The following is a 23,206-nucleotide window of genomic DNA, read 5'->3' as shown; positions in this document are numbered from 1 at the left end:
GCATTTCTTCTGGGCTCCGAAATGCGTATGCAATTGAGATGTTTACCGACAACTGCAGAGAAATCATACTTGCAAAAATACAATATTTAGCTGAGAAAAGATTTTAATGAAAGATTCATTCAACGGGAAGGCACTAAATACATTGTTAAATCCATCTTTGTAATGGAAATGAAACTGTGTTATCTTACTAATAGAACCATCATGTTCTGTTCTGGGATTTTTGAAAAATAGAGCTTAAGTAAGACTGGTTTGTTTTTTTTTTCCTTTTCTCATATGTCCCTTTCTTATGATAAGTCATTTTCATATTATATGACTAATTCACATTAATATCACATAATATTTTTAATTAATTTTATGGCAGTTTGCAAATTTTTTAGTATTTAGGAATACTGTTAGATGACCAAAGAGTTAAACATCCTCCTGTACCATCAACTGAAGTGAAGTTACAAAGCAGAATGGTGTTTAGCTGGATTTGGAATAGACAGGATGAGAGAGATTCCTCCAAGCATCTTTAATATAGAAGTCTACATGTTCACTATATTTCTATATGTTTAAGGCAGCAACAAAGAATAAAACACTTATGGTCCATCTTATGGTCTCTACCAAAAGAAATAATAGATTTGTGATACATGTAGATTGGTTGGAAGGGGCCTCAGGAGACCTTCTGTCCACAGCAAGGTCAACTACAATAATTTGCTTGGGCCCATATCTACTTTCAGTATCTTCCAAGATGAAGCTCTACTGTCTCTAGACACTGTCTCCTGGCCCCTGTTCCAGTGTCTGACTTCAATCATGGAAAATTTCTTTTTCCTTACATTGAATCTGAATTTCTCGTTTCAGTTTATGTTCATTCTCTCTTGTCCTTTCGCTATTTACCTTTTAGAAGAAACTGTCTCCATGTTCTCAGTACTTTCCCATTTGGTAGTTGAAGACAACAGTAAGGTGCTCCATAAATCTTCTTTTCTCCAACCTGAACATACCCTTTTTTTTCAGTTTCTCCTCTAGTCATATGCTCCAGCTCCCAAATCACTGTGGCAACCTTCTACTTGACTCAGTCCAGTATGCTTTTGTTTTTGCTGTTGTGGTGGGCTGACCCTGGCTGAATGCCAGGTGCTCACCAAGATGCTCTATCACTCCCCCTCCTCAGCTGGGCAGGTGAGAGGAAATCTGACAAAAAGCTTACGGATCCAGGTAAGAACAGGGAGAGATCACCCAGGATTACTGTCACTGGCAAAACAGACTTGACTTGGGGAAATTAGTTTATTACCAACAAAATCTGAGCAGGATAATGAGAAAAATCAAATATTAAAGCACTTTCCCTCCACCCCTCCCTTCTTCCCAGGCCTAACTTTACTCATGATTTTCTCTACCTCCTCCACCAAAACAGTGCAGGGACACAGAATGGGGGTCGACACCAGTTCATCACACATTGTCTCTGCTATTCCTTCCTCCTCATGGGCAGGACTCCTCAGACTTTTTCTGCTCCAGGATGAGGTCCCTCCCATGGGAGAGAGTCCTAAAAAAACTTCTCCAGACTGAGTCATTCACACAGGCTGCACTTCTTCATGAACTGCTCCACCATGGGTCTCTTCCATGTGCTTCAGGAACAGTCTGCTCCAGTGTGGGATATCCCACGGGGTCACAAGTCCTAACAGAAAACCTGCTCTAGTGTGGGCGTCTCTCTGTCTCTATGGGGCCACAGGTTCTTCCAGGAGCCTACTTCAGTAGAGCGTTCCCATGGGGCCAAGTCTCCTTCAGGTGCATCTACGTGCTCCCGTACGAGGCTCTCCAGAGAGCAGGTGAATATCTGCTCCATCGTGGACCTCCATGAGGTACAGCCTCCCTGTCCATGATCTTCACCACAGACTGCAGGAGAGCTCTGCTGCGGTGTCTGAAGCACTTTGTCCCCCTCCTTTTTCACTACCTTGGTGTGGGCAGGGCCGTTTCCCTCATGGTCTCATACTTCTGTCCAGCTAAAATGGCAGTTTTTATGCCTTTCTTGAATCATTATCCCAGAGGTGCTATCACTTTCACTGATGGGCATGTCCTTGGCCAGCTGTGGGTCCCTCTTGGAGCCAGCAGGCATTGGCTCTGTCAGATATGGGGGAAATTCCAGCAGCTTCTCGCAGAAGCCACCCCTGTAGCCCACTTGGTTCCAAAACCTTGTCATTAAAGCCCTTTACACTCATACTGGACTTTTACATGATGCACTGTAAAAGTGTCTGTCTCTCATAAATGATTATGAAAGACCCTAAGGTGACTAGCTCAAATATAGAAGTCTAGTGCATATATATATGAATACTTAGGTGAGATTTCCAGTTCCATATGTTAAGTGGATCCTGCAAATGCAAAGTGAAAGAAATTGCTGGAAAAACCTATCTCTAAGTACCAGACTATGAAAAAGAAGAAGCATGAGAGAAGACAAGATACAGCAGGCAAGACGATTCTGAGAAAAGGAGCAGGCAATTTAGAAACTGTTAATGGAAAAAAAATCACCACAATTCAAAGATGGGACAGAAGACAAAATAATAAGTAAGAAAAATACAGTGATTATAGGGTATTGTTAAAGGACTAAATGAGAAGGTCAAAGCTGGGGGAATGGAGAGGGTGCACAAAAGGATATAAATATATACAACTGGAAACCAATTTTTCCAGGGCAACAACAAGTTGTATGTTTCCTTGAATGCATATGAATCAGTTGTGAGAAAAAGACAACCAAATTTTTGAATATGAACTAGTCTGTGTTTTATTTTCTCTTTTTCCTATTTTTGTCAACATATGATCATATTTAGAGGCTGCTGCTCTTCATTTATCAATAACCACTGTACTGTGTTCTGCCAAAAATGGTACATTTCCCTTTGCTGAATTGAGATAAAGATTTTTGCTATGTCAGGAAGACAAACATGAATATTATCTCGACCACAAATTAGCAGACTGAATGGCAAGTAATCTAATTGCATCAAAGAGGCAAGGGAAAAATTCATTCATTATAGCATAGCATTTTCTCAAAAAGAAAGTAAAAAAAAATCCAAAAGATAAACTTCATAAATCTGCTGCATTTTTAATGAATATTATGTATTTGCTAAAAAAAACTTATACATTTTTCATATGTTTACTTCAAATAGTATTAATAAAGATATTAGTATTGAGTGCATTATTTAGACATATTATTAAAGCATATTTTTATTAATAAATACGTAAATATATATTTATATAAACACTATAATGAAGTGACCTTCTATATGTATCTGTGGCCCTGTGATATTTTTGAGGTAATTTACTTTAGCAATATTTTTGAAATTGTATATCACAGGCTGAGAACTGTACTTTTGATTTTGTTCAAGTTTTAATATTTTGAAAGCATGACTCTCTGATCTTAATTTTTAATCATTTCTGCAGAAGTATAGGGAATTTCTGCATTAGAGAGAAGGGTAGGCAGTAAATAGAACATGGGTTCAAAAATAGTAGTAATTTTTGTAGGACCTCAGTACCTAAAGGGAGACTACTTAAAGAAAGCTAGAGAGAGACTTTCCACAAGGGAGTGTAGTGGTAGGACAATAGGAGATGGCATTAAGCTTAAGGAGGATAGGTTTAGATTAGATATTAGGAAGAAATTCTTTACTGTGAGGGTGGTGAGGCGCTGGAACAGGTTGCCCAGAGTCGTTGTGGATGTCCCATCCCTGGAGGTATTCAAGCCCAGGTCAGATGGGGCCCTGAGCAACTTGGTCTAGTGGAAGGTGTCCCTGCTCATGGTAGGAGGGTTGGAACTAGATTATCTTTAAGATCTCTTCAAACCCAACCACTCTATGATCCTATGATTCACCCTCATTTAGCTGAGGTTATGGTAAATGCAGAGAAATACAACCACTTATAAAAAAACCTCCAGTTTAGAATATTTAAAAAAAAGTAATTAATAGAGTCAAAACTATCAAGGTTTTTTTCAACATTTAAAATCTAAAGTAAGAAAACTACTTAGCTATATTCAGGCTCTTATCTAGTCCTTCAAAAACAACCAAAATAAAAGAAAAACAAGGTAAAAATCTTTATTTTCTGTGGTGGTGGTTGTCTGTAACAAAAATATTGGCTTTCTAGTGATTTCCCTTCTCTGAATTTTCATTGTCTAATAGTATGACTTTATTTGCCCTCCAGTGTGTGAATTCTGCAATGGGATTAGTAATTTACATCTATACAGTTGCCTATTTTCAGGAAAATTTTAGCAGTGTTTTTCAAAATGTGTCACTACTGCTAAATATGCTGAAAGCTCAGCTATACATTCAAGAGGTGCTGGAGAGAGAAGTCAAACTGAAATTCTTGGTCAATTCAGCATCAAGTTTCAACAGTGCAGTCTGGGGCTTCTTTTGCGTTTTGCTATACAAGAATCATATGTGCTGTGTTCTCCTAAGCATAATGTTTAATTTATATGACAATAATTTATGCTGTTGTTGAATTATTTAACTTTCAGGTAGTCTATGCTGTAATGTAAGGAATGTGTTTTTCTTTGATTCTGTTATGCTGTCATCATGATGAAAACGGCATATTATGCAATTACTGTATAATTACATCGTGTGCTTTCAGAATTGTCACTTGATGCAAACACTTCGGCAGCCAATTAATTGCATGATGTTCTTCAGCCAATTTGTATTTTCTTGTTGATTTTCTTTGATGTTCTTTCACCGAAGGTGCCCAGACACATAAATGGTATTTGTGTTGTTGTCATTATGACATTAAAACCCAATTCGTTTTAGAATTAATCTTTTAAAATTCTTTTGATAGAAATTTAGTCTGCTGAACTAAGGTTTTTTCCTCATGTATTTCTAAATACATTCCTTTACTGAGTAAAAATATTGCTTTAGTAAATCCTGTGTAGTGCCATTGGTCCAGATGGAATTGCAATCCTATCCATCAGTACACACACCATCCCACCATCTTCATAAATATTTCATAAATTATGTGATCTACCGCGTATTGGATGAGAAGTGTTACAACTGAATATATATAAATATGTCCACATGCATATATCAGGGTGTTGGGTCTTGAAAACATAACCTTGACAGTCATTCTCATATAATGGGCAGGACAGTAGTTAGTAGTTACTGGTGCTTATCTTACCTTACAAATTTTTTACATGGATGTCTCCTATGAGCAGCTGCAAACATCCATGTCCCTTTGGTGAATCATTCCCATACTTCTCAAAACCCTTTGTGTATTGTGTCTCTCTGGCAACACAACAACACAAAAATGCTTATGTACTACTGGTTATGCTGTTACATTGGCTACACTGTTTCAGTGCATTTATTTTGGGGGTCAAGGTAAGCAAATATTAATTATATCTTGATTAATGCACTTTATGCAACTAATAGATCTCAGCTCAAGCTACAGGAATCAGAGTATGAAGTTGGTTACATTGAGATAAGATGTTCATACTGATTCCCTTTTGATATTTATTTCATCTAGGCACTTCGATAACATGATTCCTTTGTAATATGATATTTCATTTTCAACATGCTACCAATAAATATTTATCACAAATAATATCAGGATACCGATTTTAATATCTTTATCAGGACAGCAATTTGACAGCAACAATATGTACTCGGCTTTTTTAATACCCTGAAAAGGTTTTAAACTTAATAAGATAGAGTGTACTTCACAAGAATCTATAAAACAACATAGCTCCATGTCTTGCATTTTGAAGGTGTCCCTGCCAGTGGTAGAGGGGTTGCAACTAGATGATGATTAAGACCCCTTCCAACCTAAACAATTGTTTGATTCTATATCCTGCTAGAGGATGAATAGGGAAATAAAGGATGAATATGGCAATAAACAGAAACTTTTTCAGAATTTAGAATTCTGATTTCAGCAAGGTGGTCTACTACAAGGTCTGTCATCAGCTCTGTTTTGTTTTAGGAAGTGTCTGTAACAGCTGTAGTCATACAGAGTGCTATGACTCTTGCTATCAATAAACATATTGCAACATCCTTATTTGGAAACAGCACTAGAAAGATGTCTGTTATTTTTTATTTATGATTAGCTCAATTCTGCTATCACTGTTTTTTTCACACGGTCAGTATTACAAGTTTGGTATCAGTTTAAGTCCTGGCAATTGAATCTTCGAAATTTTCAGTAGCTGATAGCAAGCTAATGAAAATAAAAGATGAACATTTGAACCATGATCCAATCACCTTCTTAATCTGAAGCAACAAAATAGACACCAGCCTGAGATTTTCAGTTGACTATTAGACATTCATTACAATCTTCCAGGAAAAAATCTATAATGAATTCTGGCACGTATCTTTAATGCTTTGAATTTCTATCATAAACCAGAATGGCTCTGAAGATGCCATGACTACCTGTTGACTCAATGATGTGTGAAATAAGAAGGATGTATATTGTAGGCCTCAATGGCTCCAAAGAAAAGGCTTTTAAAAAGAACTGTTATGTATAACTTTTTTGATTAACGTCAAAGGGACAAAAAGCACAGATATAAAATATATGCATGCGTATGTGTATGTGTATGTGTATGTGTATGTGTATGTGTATGTGTATGTGTATGTATTCACTGTGCAATTTGTCATGGGGGAAAGGAATACCAAAAGATGTACTTGCCAGAGCTCAGTCTTTTAAGTAGAAGATCAGAGGAAACAGATGTGTCAGGGTGTAGCTTTTACCTGACTCACACTGAGGTATACCATGATCACCCCTCTAGATCTGACATCAGTTACATCCAGGGAGTCAATGCTCGTTCCAGCCACTCTCAGTGCTGGTGTTCATGCAGTGGCTGAGCTTTAATACAGTGCAGTTCTACTGTGGGCACTTTACTTCTGTGTGATTTTGTATGGCTGTATTAAAACATTTCCAGCAGATCTCTACAGACAAGGATATTTGTAGGAAATCAGATCAGTTCACAATGACACACGTTATGCACCTTTCCATTATTTTCTGGTGTTGCTCTGACCATTGTTGGTCTGTGGCAACTGTCAATGCTCGTTACACTCAATTTGTGTTTACAGTATCCTGGTTTCCATGGCTTTCCACAGTCTGCACTGTACTCACTTTTTGACCTAGGAGAGGGCACAATATTCCCAGAATCACAGAAACAGACAGTATCTGAAACTGGATGGCACCTCTGAATATAATCAAGTTCAAGTCCCTCCACTCAAAGCAAGGCCACCTGGAGTGGGGTGATCAGAGCCATGTCCAGTTGAGTTTTGAGTATATGCAGGATAGACACCCCACAGCCTCCCTGAACATGTTTGAATGTTCAATCAACCTTACAGTACGAAAAAAAGCATGTTTAACTGTTTTTCTTCTATTTCAATTTCTGCCAAATTTTCTCATTATTTCTCTTGGTACCATTCAGAAGAGCCTATCTCCATCTTCCCTGTCAAGTATTTATGAGCACTAATGATTCCTCTTGAACCTTCTTTACCCCAGGTTGAACATGCACTCCCTTAGATTCACTGGTATGTCTGCATCTCCAGCCCCTGAATAATTTGTGACTCTTTGTGGGACTCTCTCTGTCCATGTCTCATACTGGGAAGCCATCACTGGGCACAGTACTCCAGGTGTGAGGGAACTGGTCTCTATCTGGACTTTATGTTGCTTCTTGTATTTCACCACCTTTCATGCATTTCACTGCCTGGCTCTTCAGCCACTTTTCAACACACATCACAGACTCATCATCTACCCCATACTTTATCAGTTTGTCTATGAGAGTGTTACTGGCTAAAGTGAAGGAGATATATTCAACTTCTACTTGAAAAACTTTGTTCATCACTCAAGCAGAACACTGAAACTCCTATTTCTAAATGCTTCTGTGGTGTAAAAATCTTTTCCTTCCAGTTCTGATTTTAGTTTTCCAAATTTGAACATCTCTGTGAACTTTTCAAATGCAGGCAGACTTAAATTAAGTTTGATAAATTTTGGCAAATAAGGTAACAGAGCTGCCAAAGCAGTCATAAATTGGCTGAGAAAATGTCTTCAGAAGAGGTTAAGTCCTGCTCCTCTCTTCTGGTGAAGCAGTAGTCACAGTTCACATTCAGGAGTGCTGAATTTTAAGGTCTCTGCATAATTAAGCAACTACAGAAATCTTGACTCTGAAATCTTGGAAAAATTTTGTCATCATTTAGGCATTTTGTGCTGCAATAAAACAAAAATTCTTGTAGAAATGTAACATTACAGGAATAAAGAGATCACAAATATGCCACAGAAATTGTGCTTCTTGTTTTGTACAATGCTTGGTAAGAATACACCCTGATGTTTAGTGGTTTTACAAAAATGAGCATATGGAATTGCACATTTTAGGAAGAAATTTTGATGAACATTTGCGTTTTTTTTCAGTTCATAAAAGTAAATTATTTTAAGCTGCATGCTCCTTGTAATCCAGTTGCCGTTAGGCCAGAAGGTTCAAAGGACTAGACAATGAAAGTTATTATAGCCTCTTATGCCTCTAAAGTCCTAAACTGAATGTAATAAAGAAAATTAGTATTAGTTTCTTGCTTGATGGTTTAGACACTGAAGTGGTCTCATTCTAACATTTTTAAAGCTAAGATAAAAATGACTGAAGATGTATGCATTGCAATCCTTTCTCCATTGATTTGTGCAAATCTTAAAATTAGTGCACCTGTTCTGAGGAAAAAAAAAATACAACTTTTAATCAGGTCAAGAGAGTTGAAAATAAAATTTTTCCCTGATCTTTTTCTAGGTGTTCTCCTAGATTATGTGCAGGGAAATTTAAAAAATAGTGAGTGAATTCAAACAATACAAGTTCTTCACTGTTTTTGTTTTTCAATTTGCTTGGCTGTTATTTTTCCTTTCTATCTCTACGCTATCACAGAAATGATAGGAGAACTTATTTTGGGACTGTAGGAGGTTATCAAATCCAACACAACTCTCAAGTCTGACTTTAAAAGCAGTTATATTTTCTCCGGGTCTTGTGCAGCTCACTTTTGAAAATTTCCAAGGCTGTAAGTTCCACAGCCTCTCCAGGCAAACATAAGCTCCCAGGAAATAACCTGCATCACCATGGCCTTCTTCGTCAGCTACAGGGGAACTTCTGCACCTGTAGCCTATGGTACCTTCTCCTTCTTCACCGGTCTTGGTGACTTCAGGTTTGCATCTCTCATTTTCCTTATGCCTCTCTCTCTCTCTCTCTCTCTCTCCTGCTCTCCCTCTCTCTGCTGCTGCATAGCATTTTTCCCTCTTCCTAAACATGTTACCACAGAGGCACCACCAATATTGCTGATTGCCTCCGTTTTAGTCAGTGGTGGAGCTCCATCTTGGAGCATCCTGGAACTGGCTCCATGGGGGCAGCCCCTGACTTCTCACAGAGGCCACTCCTGCAGCCCCCTGATACCAAAACCTTGTCACACTAACCCAGTATAATCTTCATTCGTGCTAGCTTTTTTCTTGGTGGCTTTCACATTCTGCCTGCTACACTCCTCAGAAGGTCCTTCAAACTAAGAGGTGTCAACTGACCCCAAAGGATGTGCTAACTCATCCTCTGTGCCTGTCAGATGACATTGGGTGCTCTGGTTGGGATTCAGCCTTCTTCCTGACTATATCACCTCATGTTTTTCACAAAACAGAAACAAACTTCTTTTGTACAGTAAAATATCAACAGATAAAACAAGTGCCACTTTGAATACTTAGTTACTCATTTGGAGTGAATGGCTGTGTGGTGCTTAGTTGTCAGCTGGGTTAAAACACAACATTGTCATTATTTTATACATTAGCATAAACTTGTTTTTTATTCAATTACAACAATTTAATTGTAATTCCTTTATGGTTCAGAGGCAAACCGCAAAACCAGGTGTAAAAATCAGTTATTGCCAAGCTCATATTTGATGTAGTTTCTCTCCTGAGAAATCAAAAAAACCTCAAAATCCACAAGACTCCTAGTAATTTCTAAAATCTCAACTATTATGTTATTTATCATCTTCCACATTTTTCATGCTTGGTTTAAAGACAAGACAAATTTTGAAGATAAAATTACATTTATAAACCCTAGTAAAAAACATTCTTCCTTGTAGGTATTAAAAATAATTAGAAAGAAAGAATGGTTGAATTTCAGGTTGATGAACTGATCTATTCTAGGTATTTTTTTTCCTTTTCTTTGTTGAAGCAATGAATTTAAGTAATTTGTGTTTTCCTCTGTATTCCATTTCTAATGAATTTACTCTTATGCCTTCTGCCCCTCAGCAACTCAAACAGTAAATATCAGGTTTGGGAACCATGAAATATGAATTAATATCTTAATGCTGCAGAACTTCTAAGCTTTATTGTATCACAAAGCAACAGGAAACAGTTTGATCATCAAGAAATGTTTGTAATTCTTCTGTTGTGCTCATATTCATACAAGGCCTGTCCAAATATTTTAATTTAAATTACCTTGGTTTGTAAGCAATAAAAGCACTAATCCCTTCCCAAAGTTCATTTTTATGTGAGAAAAAGCAGTAATTTATTCTTTTGTTGGAAGACAGCAGTAAAGGAATGGTTGACTGTTATACAGACTGGTTATTTTTGTTAAAAAAATCTCGTGAGTTAATCCATCAATTTCAAGTCCTGGTCTAATAAAAGAGAAAATAATAAAAGAACCCTCATCTATGTACATTTTTAACTAAACATATAGGTAAGAGTTCAGGAGGCTACATCCTTTGGATTTTTTTTGTAAAAAAGGCAAAGTATTGGCTTTATGTGCCAAGATTTTACTTGTGTTTAAATGTTTCCTTCCTTCTTTATAGAATAAAGAACAATAAATGAGACTTCTGTGCACCGTTTACTAGAAAACAGTTTCTTTTCCTATCAGTGAAGGAGAGCCCAACTCGCCAAAATCACACCCACAACAGGACTTCTCCTTGGGAAAAAAAGGGGCAGCTCTGACGATATCACTGAATTTTAATTTATTGCCAGGTAACATAAACATTTAGTTACTGATTCAGGATATGAGAAAAGAAAAAGAAGACAGAATCTTAAAACCCGTAGAGAACAGAGATTTCCTCTGCCTTCACCTGGGTTCGATCCGTCCCTTCCCCGCGCTCCTGCCGCTCCTCGCCTTCAGCCGGCCAGAGACCGGCGGCGAGGGGACAGCGCCCACGGCTCCGTTTGTCCTTCATCCTTCGCTGTGTCCTCACTTAATCTTGTCCTCCGGCGCTGCCCTCCGTGCCCGCCCGGCCCCGCTGTGCCTGCCGTGCTGCCCTCCGTGCCCGCCCGGCCCCGCTGTGCCTGCCGTGCTGCCCTCCGTGCCCGCCCGGCCCCGCTGTGCCTCAGCGCGGCCCAGCCGCGGCGCAGGTCGGGCTGCGCCGGGCCCGGGCAGTGCGCGGCCGCCTCCCTCAGGGGTTACCCCATGATGCTCAGTACAAGGCTCCAGGCAAGCACAGGCTGTGCGGGTATTGTAGTGTTTTCCCCTGGCATAGGTAATTTTTGTGGTTCTGTCTCAAAGGTGGCAGGTGGGAAGGCAATTTATTCCGTTTAACTTAAGCTCAAGCACCATTTAAGCTCCTCACCTCTTTAGCTACAGATGCATTATTTGATTGATTTTTTTATTTTTATTTTTTTTTTTATCTGTATAAATTTTACTGGTATACTGAGCACAAAAGTGAAAAGTGGGAGATTTGAGGATGTGAATCATGTCAATTTATAGTCATCACTGGGTTTATTTGGTATTTAAAATCTGTGAGTTTTACAAATCAATATAGAAGATAAGACTTCTATTTGTCCTCAAGAACTCTTTTATCTCCCTCTACTCAAAAGCTGGATGAACTTTATGTAAGTCAAAGATGAAAAATCTTCTGCAAAGCTATCCTGAAAGATTTTCAGTTGATGGATATTTTGCAATCTTTATATTTCAATTTCTGAAATCTTTAAAGTTATTCTTGTGAATAAATTATGAGGAAAGGCTACCATTTTTTTATTCCTGAAGATTTGTAGAAAAAGTCAACATATAAATGTTTCTCAGATGTTATATCTTTATATACCTGTCTTACATTATATTTGGAGGTTTTAGAATGTATCAGAATATTATATAAAATAAATATACTATGAATTATACTACAAACACTGTTGTCTATACTGTATAGATGCATTATTTTATTCTCTGACTCTGAACATTATATTATTGAGACTAAATTGAAGAGCTATTTTTTATTGAGTGGGACAAGATCTTGCTCTCCTAATGAGAAGGTCTTTAAACTGGGTTTTTGTGGTTGGTTACCAAAGCTTGCATGTTTATTGAGGAACAGAGGATCATGCAGAGTACACACAGAACAGAGTGATGAGGGATTTCCTTGCACTCTTTTTGGTGAAGTGGGGTGACCAAAACCAGCTCTCAAGTGTCTGTACACAAACAAATGTGGCATGGGAAGCCCAAGAATTGCAACTTCACATGCAATCAGAGATCAACAACATTTTTAAAATCACAGAGCCATAGCAAAACAGTTGGCACTGCTGGAGTCCTGTGATAGACATATACAGACTCTTCAAGAAAGGTGGGCAGGGAACAAAAGGACTAAATGTTGTTTGTGCAAAGGAGGAAGCAGGGGGAGGTGGCATTGCCTATAGAGCTTCCTAAAGATATTTTTGCGCATATGGAATCTATTACTGTGCTCATTTGTGAGCTTCATAATCAGACTATAATACTACAGATTTTAAAACTGAGTTTAACTTTTTAAGGTGCTTTTCACTTTAGCCTGTATAGTTTCTATTCTGCTGCTTGTCCGTAGCACAGACAATGAAGAAACAGAATAAGAAACTAAATTGAAGCTGGGGTGTTTTTATGAAAGCAATATAGAATGTACAGAAAATTTAACTGTTTAGTTCACTATTAATATCTTGATAGATAAGATGATGTGGAACATTGTGTACCAGATTAAAGATTGATCTACCATGCAATCTCATTGAACTCTCAATGAAATCTGTGAATTTGCATGTCCTATAAATCACTGATGATACTGCCTGTCTTTGATCACCTATTCTAATGAAATTTACAGTTCAATATTTATGTAACATTATTGTGAATATCACTGAAACCTGCAAGAATAAGCAGAAAATTAAATGGAAAAAACTAGATAAATATATTTTCAAAATTTATTATAATAAATGAACAGTGAACAGCAAACCAGGAAGAAAATAAAAGATAAAATGTTGTGAAATCAGATTTCACCAGATTGTACACATGTACACATTTCACATTATTTTTTTAATGGGTATTTAGTCATAAGATTGTAAAAGGAAAAAAAAGAGAGAGAGAGAGAAAATCTGCCTGTATCTCTGAACATAAATAGAAACAATCTATACCCACAAAAAGAAAAAAAAAAAAACAAACCCCCAAACATTACTTTCATAATCATCACTCATCATAATATCAGTGATACTCCCTCTGCACAAGAGCCCTTATGCATATTCAAACAGAGATCTTAATTTGAATTCATAATACCTTGAAAAGCTTTTTTATGCCAAGTCCCCTCTTGCATATCGCTTTGAAAAGTCTTCCCCTTTCAGCATATGGTTAAGATCAGAGAAATATGTTAGGAAAATGACATCTTGGCAGTAAGTGTATTTTTTGCATTTATGCCTTCATATCACATTTGCAAGACTGTTATTGGATAAAATTTCCCAGTAGATGACCAAATCAATTTAATTTGAAAGTATGGAGTATGACTTTTAAAAGTAGGTTTTAAAAAAATATCAGTATTAGCTATGTATTTGTAATTGAACAATGTCAGATTCTATCAAGTCTTAACTGAAGCATTGTCTTCTTACAATTCCTGTGAATGGTTTTTTTTTCATATTTGATAACTGGAAACTAAAAGGATGGGGATGCACCCAATTCTTTCAAGGCATTTAGGTGCTTAACCACTTTTTAGCTACTGCATTTTGATTGCAGTGATGCAGCACATACACATACAACCGAAACTGCTTCCTTAAACCCTCTTGATAACCAACAGACAGATAAATATATTCTCATTAACTACTATGTCCCATCCTTTCGCAAACAGATATCATTTTACTGTTTCATGGACTTCATCCACCCCTCCAGATGTTCAAAAATAGACCATGATTTTGGATCCATTCGTCAGGATGGGTGCTTAGGACAGGAGAAGCAGCACACTCGATCACTGGGCACCAACACTGGCCAGACCCAGGTCACTGCCATACTGTCCTTGCTCTTCCCAAAATTCACTCTTCATTGTTTCATGTCATTCCTGCTATTTTGCTCCCTGCAACATTAAACTTACACCACAAATTATTTTTCCCCCAAGGTTAAATGTCCTTGAGGCACACATTGGGTTTCCCCATCCTACCACTTTAGCCACCAAGTATATCATGGTCCTTGAGCAAAGACAGTCCCATGAACGGGCTTGCCTTTTGCTATGGGGAAAGGGGGTTAGGCACTTAAAAGTCTTTGAGGACTCCTACCTTGGTGGTTTGTTGGAGGTAATTCAGAAAGTTACAGAAAGGCAGGGCAAGAGATTACTGTGGATCTATATGAAAATCACAGCAAAGTTTTCTTTCCTCTCTTTCTTCCTTGTTCACATGTCCTTATTGGGCTTGTTGCATGTTGATGAAAATCAGCCACTGTTACTCTTCCTAAATGTTTCCACACCAGTTATTCTTCTATTTTCAACATTTCATAGCTGACATGGAAGAAATTATGCTGCTCCAATTGTCATAGAAATACAGGTGCTAAAATCAGGTTGCACAAGATACAATTACTACATTTTCTTTTATTTGTCAGAGTCTTGTGCACTATGAAGTTAGTGGTAGAAGTCCTGTCAACAGTGTTTGTCAATTTACTTGAAGACCAAATCTTTTTTTACTCTGTCTTCTCAACTTAAGGCATCAAACATTTGCATGGGCATAATGTTTTTCAGCCTTCTCCCAGATGTGAGCTTTCACCTATGGGGATCTGATTGCAAGACTTGAACCAAGCAGATTATATTGTAGGTGGAGGAAAATAAGAACACAGTAGTGTAATTCTGTTATTTATTGTTCTAATGCTTGTTGCTTCTAATGCAATACACTAAGATGATATCCAGCGTGCTTTTGGTTATACTTGCAACACTTAAATGTAGATAATATTAATTGTATTTGTAGCAAATTTGCTACATGAATCAGAATAAAAGCCATGAGGATTTGTTTGGTCCATTTTGTTGATGGTAGCAAAATCACACTTTGGCAAAAATCTCTAAGCAGCTGTGACTCAGAATAAAGGGGACACTCATTGACATTGTTTGTGTTTTTAAACAGTACCACACTAATATTTTTTAAGTTTTGGTAGACTATAGCAACATTTTTAGTAAATGGTTTATTTTGTTTCTAGGAACTAAGATACGTTTCTCCGTAATTCATTTCTGAAAAGAACAGCATGAATTCTGCAATGCAGTAGGACAATTTGCTACTGTAAACTAGCAATTTAAAATTATTTTTCTGAATGTCCTTAATGCATGAAAACTTTTTTTTTTTTATTCCTTTCACAATAAAGGACCAGAACTTGTGATGTGATGAGATTTCTAAGTTTTATTGTATTCATTGGATTCAAAGTGCTCTGCCTAATGAGTGAGATTAAATTTAAGATATGTTTTTCGTTTTGTTTTTTTTTTTTTAATCTGGCATGGCAAAATTTAGCAGAATTTTTAAGAGATAATTTTAAATTCCTAAACTGCTGAAATTAGGCGGCTTCCTATAGTCATGATTTTTTTTTTCTGTTAAAAGTGAGCCAATATGTGTGTCAGAAGTTTTAAACTTTTTGTTCTGTGATCCTATACTCCTTAGAGGTTTTTTTTTCCCATCCTTATCATTAATTTTTCATCAGTATTGACTGGGTTTTCAGACTCTGGGGCAAGTTTTATTCATGTTAGCACTCTAACTGAGCAGAAACAAGAATTGCTTTTCAAATATGCTTCAAACATTTGGATAATAAACTGAATAAGTAATGCAATATGGTATTTCCATTCAAGTTATTTGAAAGGTATTTCCATTTTTGAAATAAAAGCACTAGATTTCCAATCAATTTTATTAGCTCACAGAAACAATTTTAATATAAGATCCTCAAAAATAATTTTAGAGTTATTAGGCATATATACACTATTAATAAAGAAGATCTATAGCATCAGCCATTTTAGAATTTTTTCATCATAGAATAAGTTCTTTTAGAACTGATTTTGTGAATATCTAATGTTTGCCTGGTTTATCCAGCATAAGATCACATGCTAAAAAATAGAGTATTTTTTGGTTTCAGAGTCACCATTAAAAAAAAATCATTGTGATAATTGCTCAAATAATTTCACAGTTATTCATATGACATGAAAAATGTATTCCTATGGTAAAATGTAAATATTTGATCTATGAAAACTTATTAATCTTAATTGTGATAGCATCTTGCATCTGACATTAAGAAATCACTCATGAATGGCTTTGGTTTGAAAACTGATCAGCTGCTTGAAAATGAGAAAATGATTTTTCAAGAATAAAGCTAACCACTAGATGCTTACTAAAATAATACAATTGGCATATAATGGGTAAGATTCTCATGCTTCTTTTCTCAGTATAATGTGACTGCTGCACATTATGTGTCAGACTGTATATGATAGGGATTGAACTCAACTTGATTTATGAAAACATTTTTGGTTAAAGCAAAAGAGGAAATAGTGTCATTTTTGCATGCTATTGTAAAGTGAGGGAAACAATGCTAATCCATATATATAATTATTAATAAATAGTAGATTATAAAAATATGTGCTGGTACAAGTATAATAATCTTTAAATAACTGAAATTTGAAGCAATTATTTTTTTAACACCTTAATTTTGGAGCAGCATTCCAAGTCAAACATGTTAAAAAGTCTTAAGCAATTGTTCACCTAAACAGTAATAAATTTCTATTCTCAGCAAGAAAGTGTACATTTTTTAAGGGGTGATTTTAATTTGTTTGGTTTTTTTGACAGCTGAAGATGCTTGTGGAGGAACTATGAGAGGATCAAGTGGAATCATCTCAAGCCCTAACTTTCCTAATGAATATCATAATAATGCAGACTGCACATGGACAATTGTGGCAGAGCCTGGTGATACTATCTCACTCATCTTTACAGATTTCCAAATGGAAGAAAAATATGATTATTTGGAAATAGAAGGTTCTGAACCACCTACAATAGGGTAAGTCAAATATCGAAATTCTAATGTGATAAAACAGAAAAAGATGATGAAAAGTGAAAGTACAACTTTTTGTTACTTTTCTTTTTGTGAATATATAGTCTTGCTGAAAAACACCCCTCACAATAATAATTGTGACTATGACATAATGTTGATATCCAATTGCAGCTGTAAAATGGTTTTTAAATATATTCCAAAGATGTAGCATCAAGATGAAGGGCACTGTAGAATCATTTGCCTCATTGTCTGTGTGCCTTACCATTTAACCATTACTGTATTAAAAATGTATATATTTAGAAACAGAATGGAATGGATTGTTGTACTGGTAAGGACTGGTGAAGCTTTCAGAGAGTTTAATAATGTCAGAAAGTGAATGGCATGGAGGCCATTCAGCACAGAGCTAGGGGGAATTAGCATTGGTCCCACCTGTTGGTCACGGATTGTCTGTGGAGGATTTTCTGTACAGAGAACTGTATGCATGGTCTCTAAATAATGTGCTGTGATACACTTACCTAGAAATTTCCATCTTGATCTGTGAGATAAAACACCCTGAGCTGAGTAGTCACAGTACTTTTTGGCTCTGGTTTTACTCCAAATATAGCACCTTTAAGAAGAGTTTATGACTGTTTGGTTTTTTGTTGACTTAGCAGTAGTAACAATATTTTTGCTAGTCTGACTTCTGCAATTCTTGATCTGAGTGTAGATACATTATGTAGATGTTGTAAAACAACTACAAGAAATAAAATAGTAAATAACCTCTTTCAAGATCAAATTCAGTTAAATAGGAAAAATGAATTACACATTCTGTGGCTTTCCGGTCTGGTAGTTTTATGGTAACACAGCATCACACTACTCAAGAAACATGTCAATATGACAAATCCTTGTGTTTGTTTTATTGGTTTAAATATGCTGTTGATTCACAGAAAATAAGTTGTATACAAACTCATAAATCACAGTTATGGTCTCCAGTAAAATCTTGATCTCTTAACTGGCTCATAAAGCTTTATGGAGGTTCTGTAAGACAGACAGAGGCATGTGAACAACAGGTGATACAAGTTGTTGGCTAGACACATTGAAGTCAGTAGAGTCTTCTTTTCTTCGTATCAGTATAAACCTCCTCCAAACATAACATAGACCAAATAAAATGCTCTTGATTTTATAATGAGGAAAGATCCAAAATTAGATAATTATATTGTTTTAAAAGCATCAGTCTTGGTTTCTGTAAGTGTTGCTTATAAGTAATATATTTTTACTGCTTCAGGGTGTAATAAAAGTCTTTAAGTCTAAGCTTTAGCAAATAGTGTTTTATAATTTGAGTTAATTCATACTGCCACCTACATAGTTAATTACCTGTATTAGAATATTAATTGATTGCTATTGAGTTTTTTCAGGCTCTTAAACTGAAATCTTTTGAACTAGCTGTCAGCTAAAATAAATTTTAAATAATAATTTATAATAATTAGTGAGGTAACACCAAGGACATACAGACGTTATGAATCACTTGAATAGCTGAATGTGCATTTGACTTTTCTTTTCATTATTCATTCATGAGCTTGAAACAATTATTTCATTTTTTGTTCTACAAAAGGCTTTGGCTGTATTCAAATGATATACTAAGATTACTTTATATATGGAAATTCCCATTATCTGTTTACAAAACATAAAAATTTACAATGCTAATTTAATAATTGTTCATGTAGAGAAGCAGACTGAGAGCATATTCTTTTTATAGCTTGTCATTTATATTCCCTAAATTATACTGATGTGTTCAATTATGGAAAAGTATCCCCCATATGTTGGGAAAAATGTATTTGGAAAGCTTAATTAACAACAATTTGTTAATTAGATTTAGAGTGGTGATACTGTATATGCCCTTAGACTATCGCTAATCCAAAACTAAACCCAAGTTCTTCATCTTTTCATTTTGGAAAAAAAAAATTACATAATTTTAAAAATTACTAAAAACTTATTGATTGATCTGGGTAATAAGTATTATTATAATATAATTTCTTAGAACATTTGGTGCTTTATATGACTATTGCACCTAATGAATTAAAAAAAAAACCCGCAAACTTTTCTTCTGCACATCTGCTGTGTAACAAAATATCCCTACTTTTTGTTTCTAAGTGAAATTAAGAGCCAGATTATGCATCAAGTAGATAGGCTGGGGTTATCCATGAGACAAGACTTGGAATTCTTTATGAAGTGCTAACTTTCTGCAGTTTTCCAGTCAGTTACTATAATATTTCAGATACGACAGTCTTTTCTCTTAAGAAAATCTTGATAGGCCATTTTCATTTAAATAGTCGTGAAAATTGTGTAAATGCCATTCAAGGTTCTTGTTTTGTTGTTTATTCTAATGTTTGCCAGGTTGAGTTGAATTATAGGATTGTTTACATTTTGGAAGTAAAAATGAAGGAAAATTATTAGTTTGAGGAAATTATTTTCTCTTTTTTTTTTTTGACAAAACAAAAAGCTGAAAGTAAATAAGATCTAGTGAAATGTTCCTTTTAGTCTAAGTGAAAAGTTGGGGCGTTAGGCATTCATTGGTGAAAGAAGTGGCAATGTCATTATGGGATATCCAGTATATGGAAGTCTAGAGTTAAATAGTTTGAGAATATCTGAACATGTAAGAGTTCTCTAATGCTTGTCTTTAGGATACTTTGGTTGGAATGTTTCACTTAGTTTGTTGTTGGTCACTTTTAATGGAATATTTAATAATCACAGAGCAGAGAACTGGAATGATTTTCTAACATGGGTAACCTGGATTCCAGTATGTACTCTAGTCTGAAATGTTAAGGCAATTGTTATGACACTGGCTAAATAGTAAAGACAAAGTGGTGGAACCTCCTTCGCAGAACAGTCTATGAAAGATGTGCTTAGAGCACTCTCCAGATAAGAGCAGGTGAGGATGGACAGTATATATTTCACACTGTCCTAGGCAAAGACATAAACCCTGTGCATTTGTTTCCCATTACCAGCTTAATTTGGCTGTCGCTGCAAAACAAGTTGACAGCTGTTCTTCCTCCATATTTGGAGAACTTGTTTATGACAGAAAAAACCCCAAACATAGAAACAAAAAAGGCCAAAACAAAACCAAAACTTTGCAAAGACCTTAGATTAACTGAACTTGAAATGGTGATTAGTTTTGCATTAACCCATATATTTTTGATGGATAGACTAGAAAGTAATAGAAAACAGTGGTTATCATAAAGTATGTGTTTAGAGCACCTTTATTCACAGAACTAATGCTGTAGTCTGAATAAAGATCACATTTTCTTTACAAGGAACACATTACGCAGATTTTTATTGTTAACATGAAGATTTGCCTTAATGAGAAGGAGTTTTGAGAGTGTAGTAGTGTCTCAAATGTTTCAGGTAAAATGTACTTAGCTTATAGCATGATAAAACAAAAAGACCAAAGACTTCCACTCTGTTCTCTCTGGATAAGAGTGCACTTCTGAGAAAACCTTTGTGTAGTGTTCTAATACTTGACCTACCACTGTCATGGTCATACAAAGTAGTAGGGCACCTAAGAACTCTGCTATCAAAAACAAATTTGAAACATGATGCAATTACTTCTTTTAAAATAAAATAATTCACCTAATTTCTCTCTTACTATATTCCTGGATATTTAAAAGTAATTCCTAATATATTTTCCTAAAATGTAAGGGAAATGTAGAATTTTCTGTAATAAATTGAGGAATTGTCTAGACCATATGTCTGTGATTTTAGCCAAATTTTTTTCATATATAAATCTAGATAAAATGTACAGTGATATACACTGAATGAAATGTATGTTGTTGAAACCATAGGCAATTTATTTCTCTTCTGAAATATATTTAAATATTTCATTTTTTGATACTGCATATTTTGTGCATCATCTTAATTGCATTAAAATAGAAAGCTGTTAGAGAACAATGGCTAACAAAACTAATTTCTCCTTTGCAACTGTGATTTTGTGCATTCTTTCCCCAATAAAAATACTCCTTTTGAATTAATTTTAAATATTCTGTGAAGAATGAAATTAGAATTTTTGGAAAAAGTCTTCCACTTAACTAAGATGGGCAGAACTCCATTCAGTTTCAAAAGGTTTTATCTGAGATATTTAAAACTTTTGATTTTTATAGAGATCTTTTTCAAGATAGCCTGTTAGCTAAAGACTTCCTTACAGATAGTACAGATGAGAAAGGAAAAGAACACAAAAATGTGGGTCCTTCTTTGGGTTTCCAAATCAGAATTTATTCCAAGTAACTAATTACTTTTTATCACTTTGGGCCTATTTGACCAAGGAACAATGTTAGGTTTGTGTGGCAAGGTTTTTGTAGCAGGGGGCTACAGGAGTGGCTTCTGTGAGAAGCTGCTGGCAGCTTCCCCCATGTTCAGCAGAGGCAATGCCAGCCAGCTCCAACATGGACCCGCTGCTGGCCAAGGCTGGCCCATCAGCCATGGAGGTAGCACCGCTGGGGTGATGTGCTTAAGAAAGGGTAAAAGAGCTACCCAATGCACTGCAGTTGCATCTGGAAAGAGGAGTGAGGGATACAACTCTCCAGGCCAGGGTCTGTGAATCAGGAGGGGGAAGATGTACTTCAGACACCACAGCAAGGATTCTACCTCAGTCCTTGCTGCAGCCCGTGGTGAGGCAGCTGTCCCCGTATTGGTTCACGGTGGAACAGAGATCCGCCTGCAGCCTGGAAGGCCACACGCTGGAGCAGGAGTCCAACCTTTGACCAAACAAAGGTTATTTAGCTATTTGTTCTTAATTAGCATTTCCTGACTCTTAGTCTCATTTTACTAGTGCCATGAAAGAACAAAATGATAAACAGAAAGAAATATTAGAGAAGAAATATTAAGAAGAAATACTAGAGAAAAGTAAACTAACTAGTGGTAATTAAAAGCAAAGTGAGGTTGAACAGGAAGACATTATCTATTATGAAAAAGGCTATTATTTGGGGTTGGGTTTTTTTGTGAGGAAAATGCAGTTATCCATGTTAGATATCTACATGGTAACTTTTATTGCCAGTTTGGTTACAACAGAAAGTAGCTTTTAGGAGGCATTTAAAAATTAAATGTACTGTTACGACAATTAAACCTAAAACAGATACATGCATTAATAAAACAGGTTCTCAATCAGATCTTTTTTAACAAGGTGGTTATTTTATTTATCCAGTGTCTGAATAAGTTAGATTTATTTTCAGTCAATGTACTTGGTTAAATAATGCTCATATCTAAGGCTACAGAGGGAAACCTCTGCCTGACATAAATGTGGCAGCACAGGGGTAGAAAATCACACCTCAATAGTACAAATACAAATGAAAATAATAATGTGTTGAAGAAAAAAAAAATCAAAACAGACAAAGCAAGAAGCAGAGGTTCTCATAAGAGATTAAAACAGGAGGAAAAAAATCCCACCTCCGGCTCAGCATTTATTTTCTTGAAAAATTACTTCAAATTAGAAAGTGAGAAGAGTAACAATCTCTTTTTTAGTAATGAAGACTGTTGACACTGCTTTAGATATTATTACTGTTTTCTCACTAATACAAACTTTTTAAATCTGTGTTTAATGCTCAGAGGAAGGACTCAGGAATGTAATGGTTATGAGTAATATGATTTTATTAAGGATGTTAAAAGCCCCAGATGAGAAAGTTTGTAATCTGATAACAGCTGAATTTAAAGAATAGTAGCAAAATTGATACTGCTTATCATTGAAAAAATGCTTTCAGAAGAATGTTGTTGTTGTAGCCAAATAGGTAGAAAAAATAATTCCATTAATAGAGCAAACAAAATGCAGTCATAAAAACCTCTTGTAATTAGCAAAGTATTTGTTTATTGATAGTGGATAGAATTCATTTTTGCTGGATTTAGTTGGGGAAAAAAAATCACTGCAAAAAGCAGCCAAGTTTTGGAGGGCCTAAATCCTTCTCTCCTTCTGAAACAGGAAACAGAAAGTAACAAAGATAATGCTTCATTGTGGAACACGGAGAGCAGAACATCAGGAATAGGAGGAATACCAATGCTAAAAATATTATCTGGTTTGAGCCTTTGATAATCCATCCATTG

The 23,206-nt window shown here is 35.9% G+C and overlaps 1 protein-coding gene across 3 annotated transcripts in view; it reads left to right on the top strand.

Moving 5' to 3' along the window:
• Positions 1–23,206, top strand: part of CSMD3 (CUB and Sushi multiple domains 3) — a gene marked incomplete at both ends in the record, with an annotated part of 604,245 nt that overhangs the window by 172,773 nt on the left and 408,266 nt on the right. For all 3 annotated transcript variants that reach the window (XM_082293775.1, XM_082293774.1, XM_082293773.1), the window contains one exon: positions 16,942–17,149. In XM_082293775.1, coding sequence (XP_082149901.1) covers positions 16,942–17,149 — 208 coding nt within the window. The remainder of the gene's footprint in view (positions 1–16,941; positions 17,150–23,206) is intronic.

The sequence above is a fragment of the Coloeus monedula genome, assembly GCF_965178545.1.
Source record: "Coloeus monedula genome assembly, chromosome: 1".
Lineage (NCBI taxonomy): Eukaryota > Metazoa > Chordata > Aves > Passeriformes > Corvidae > Coloeus > Coloeus monedula.
This window is presented reverse-complemented; position numbering and strand designations above follow the sequence as displayed.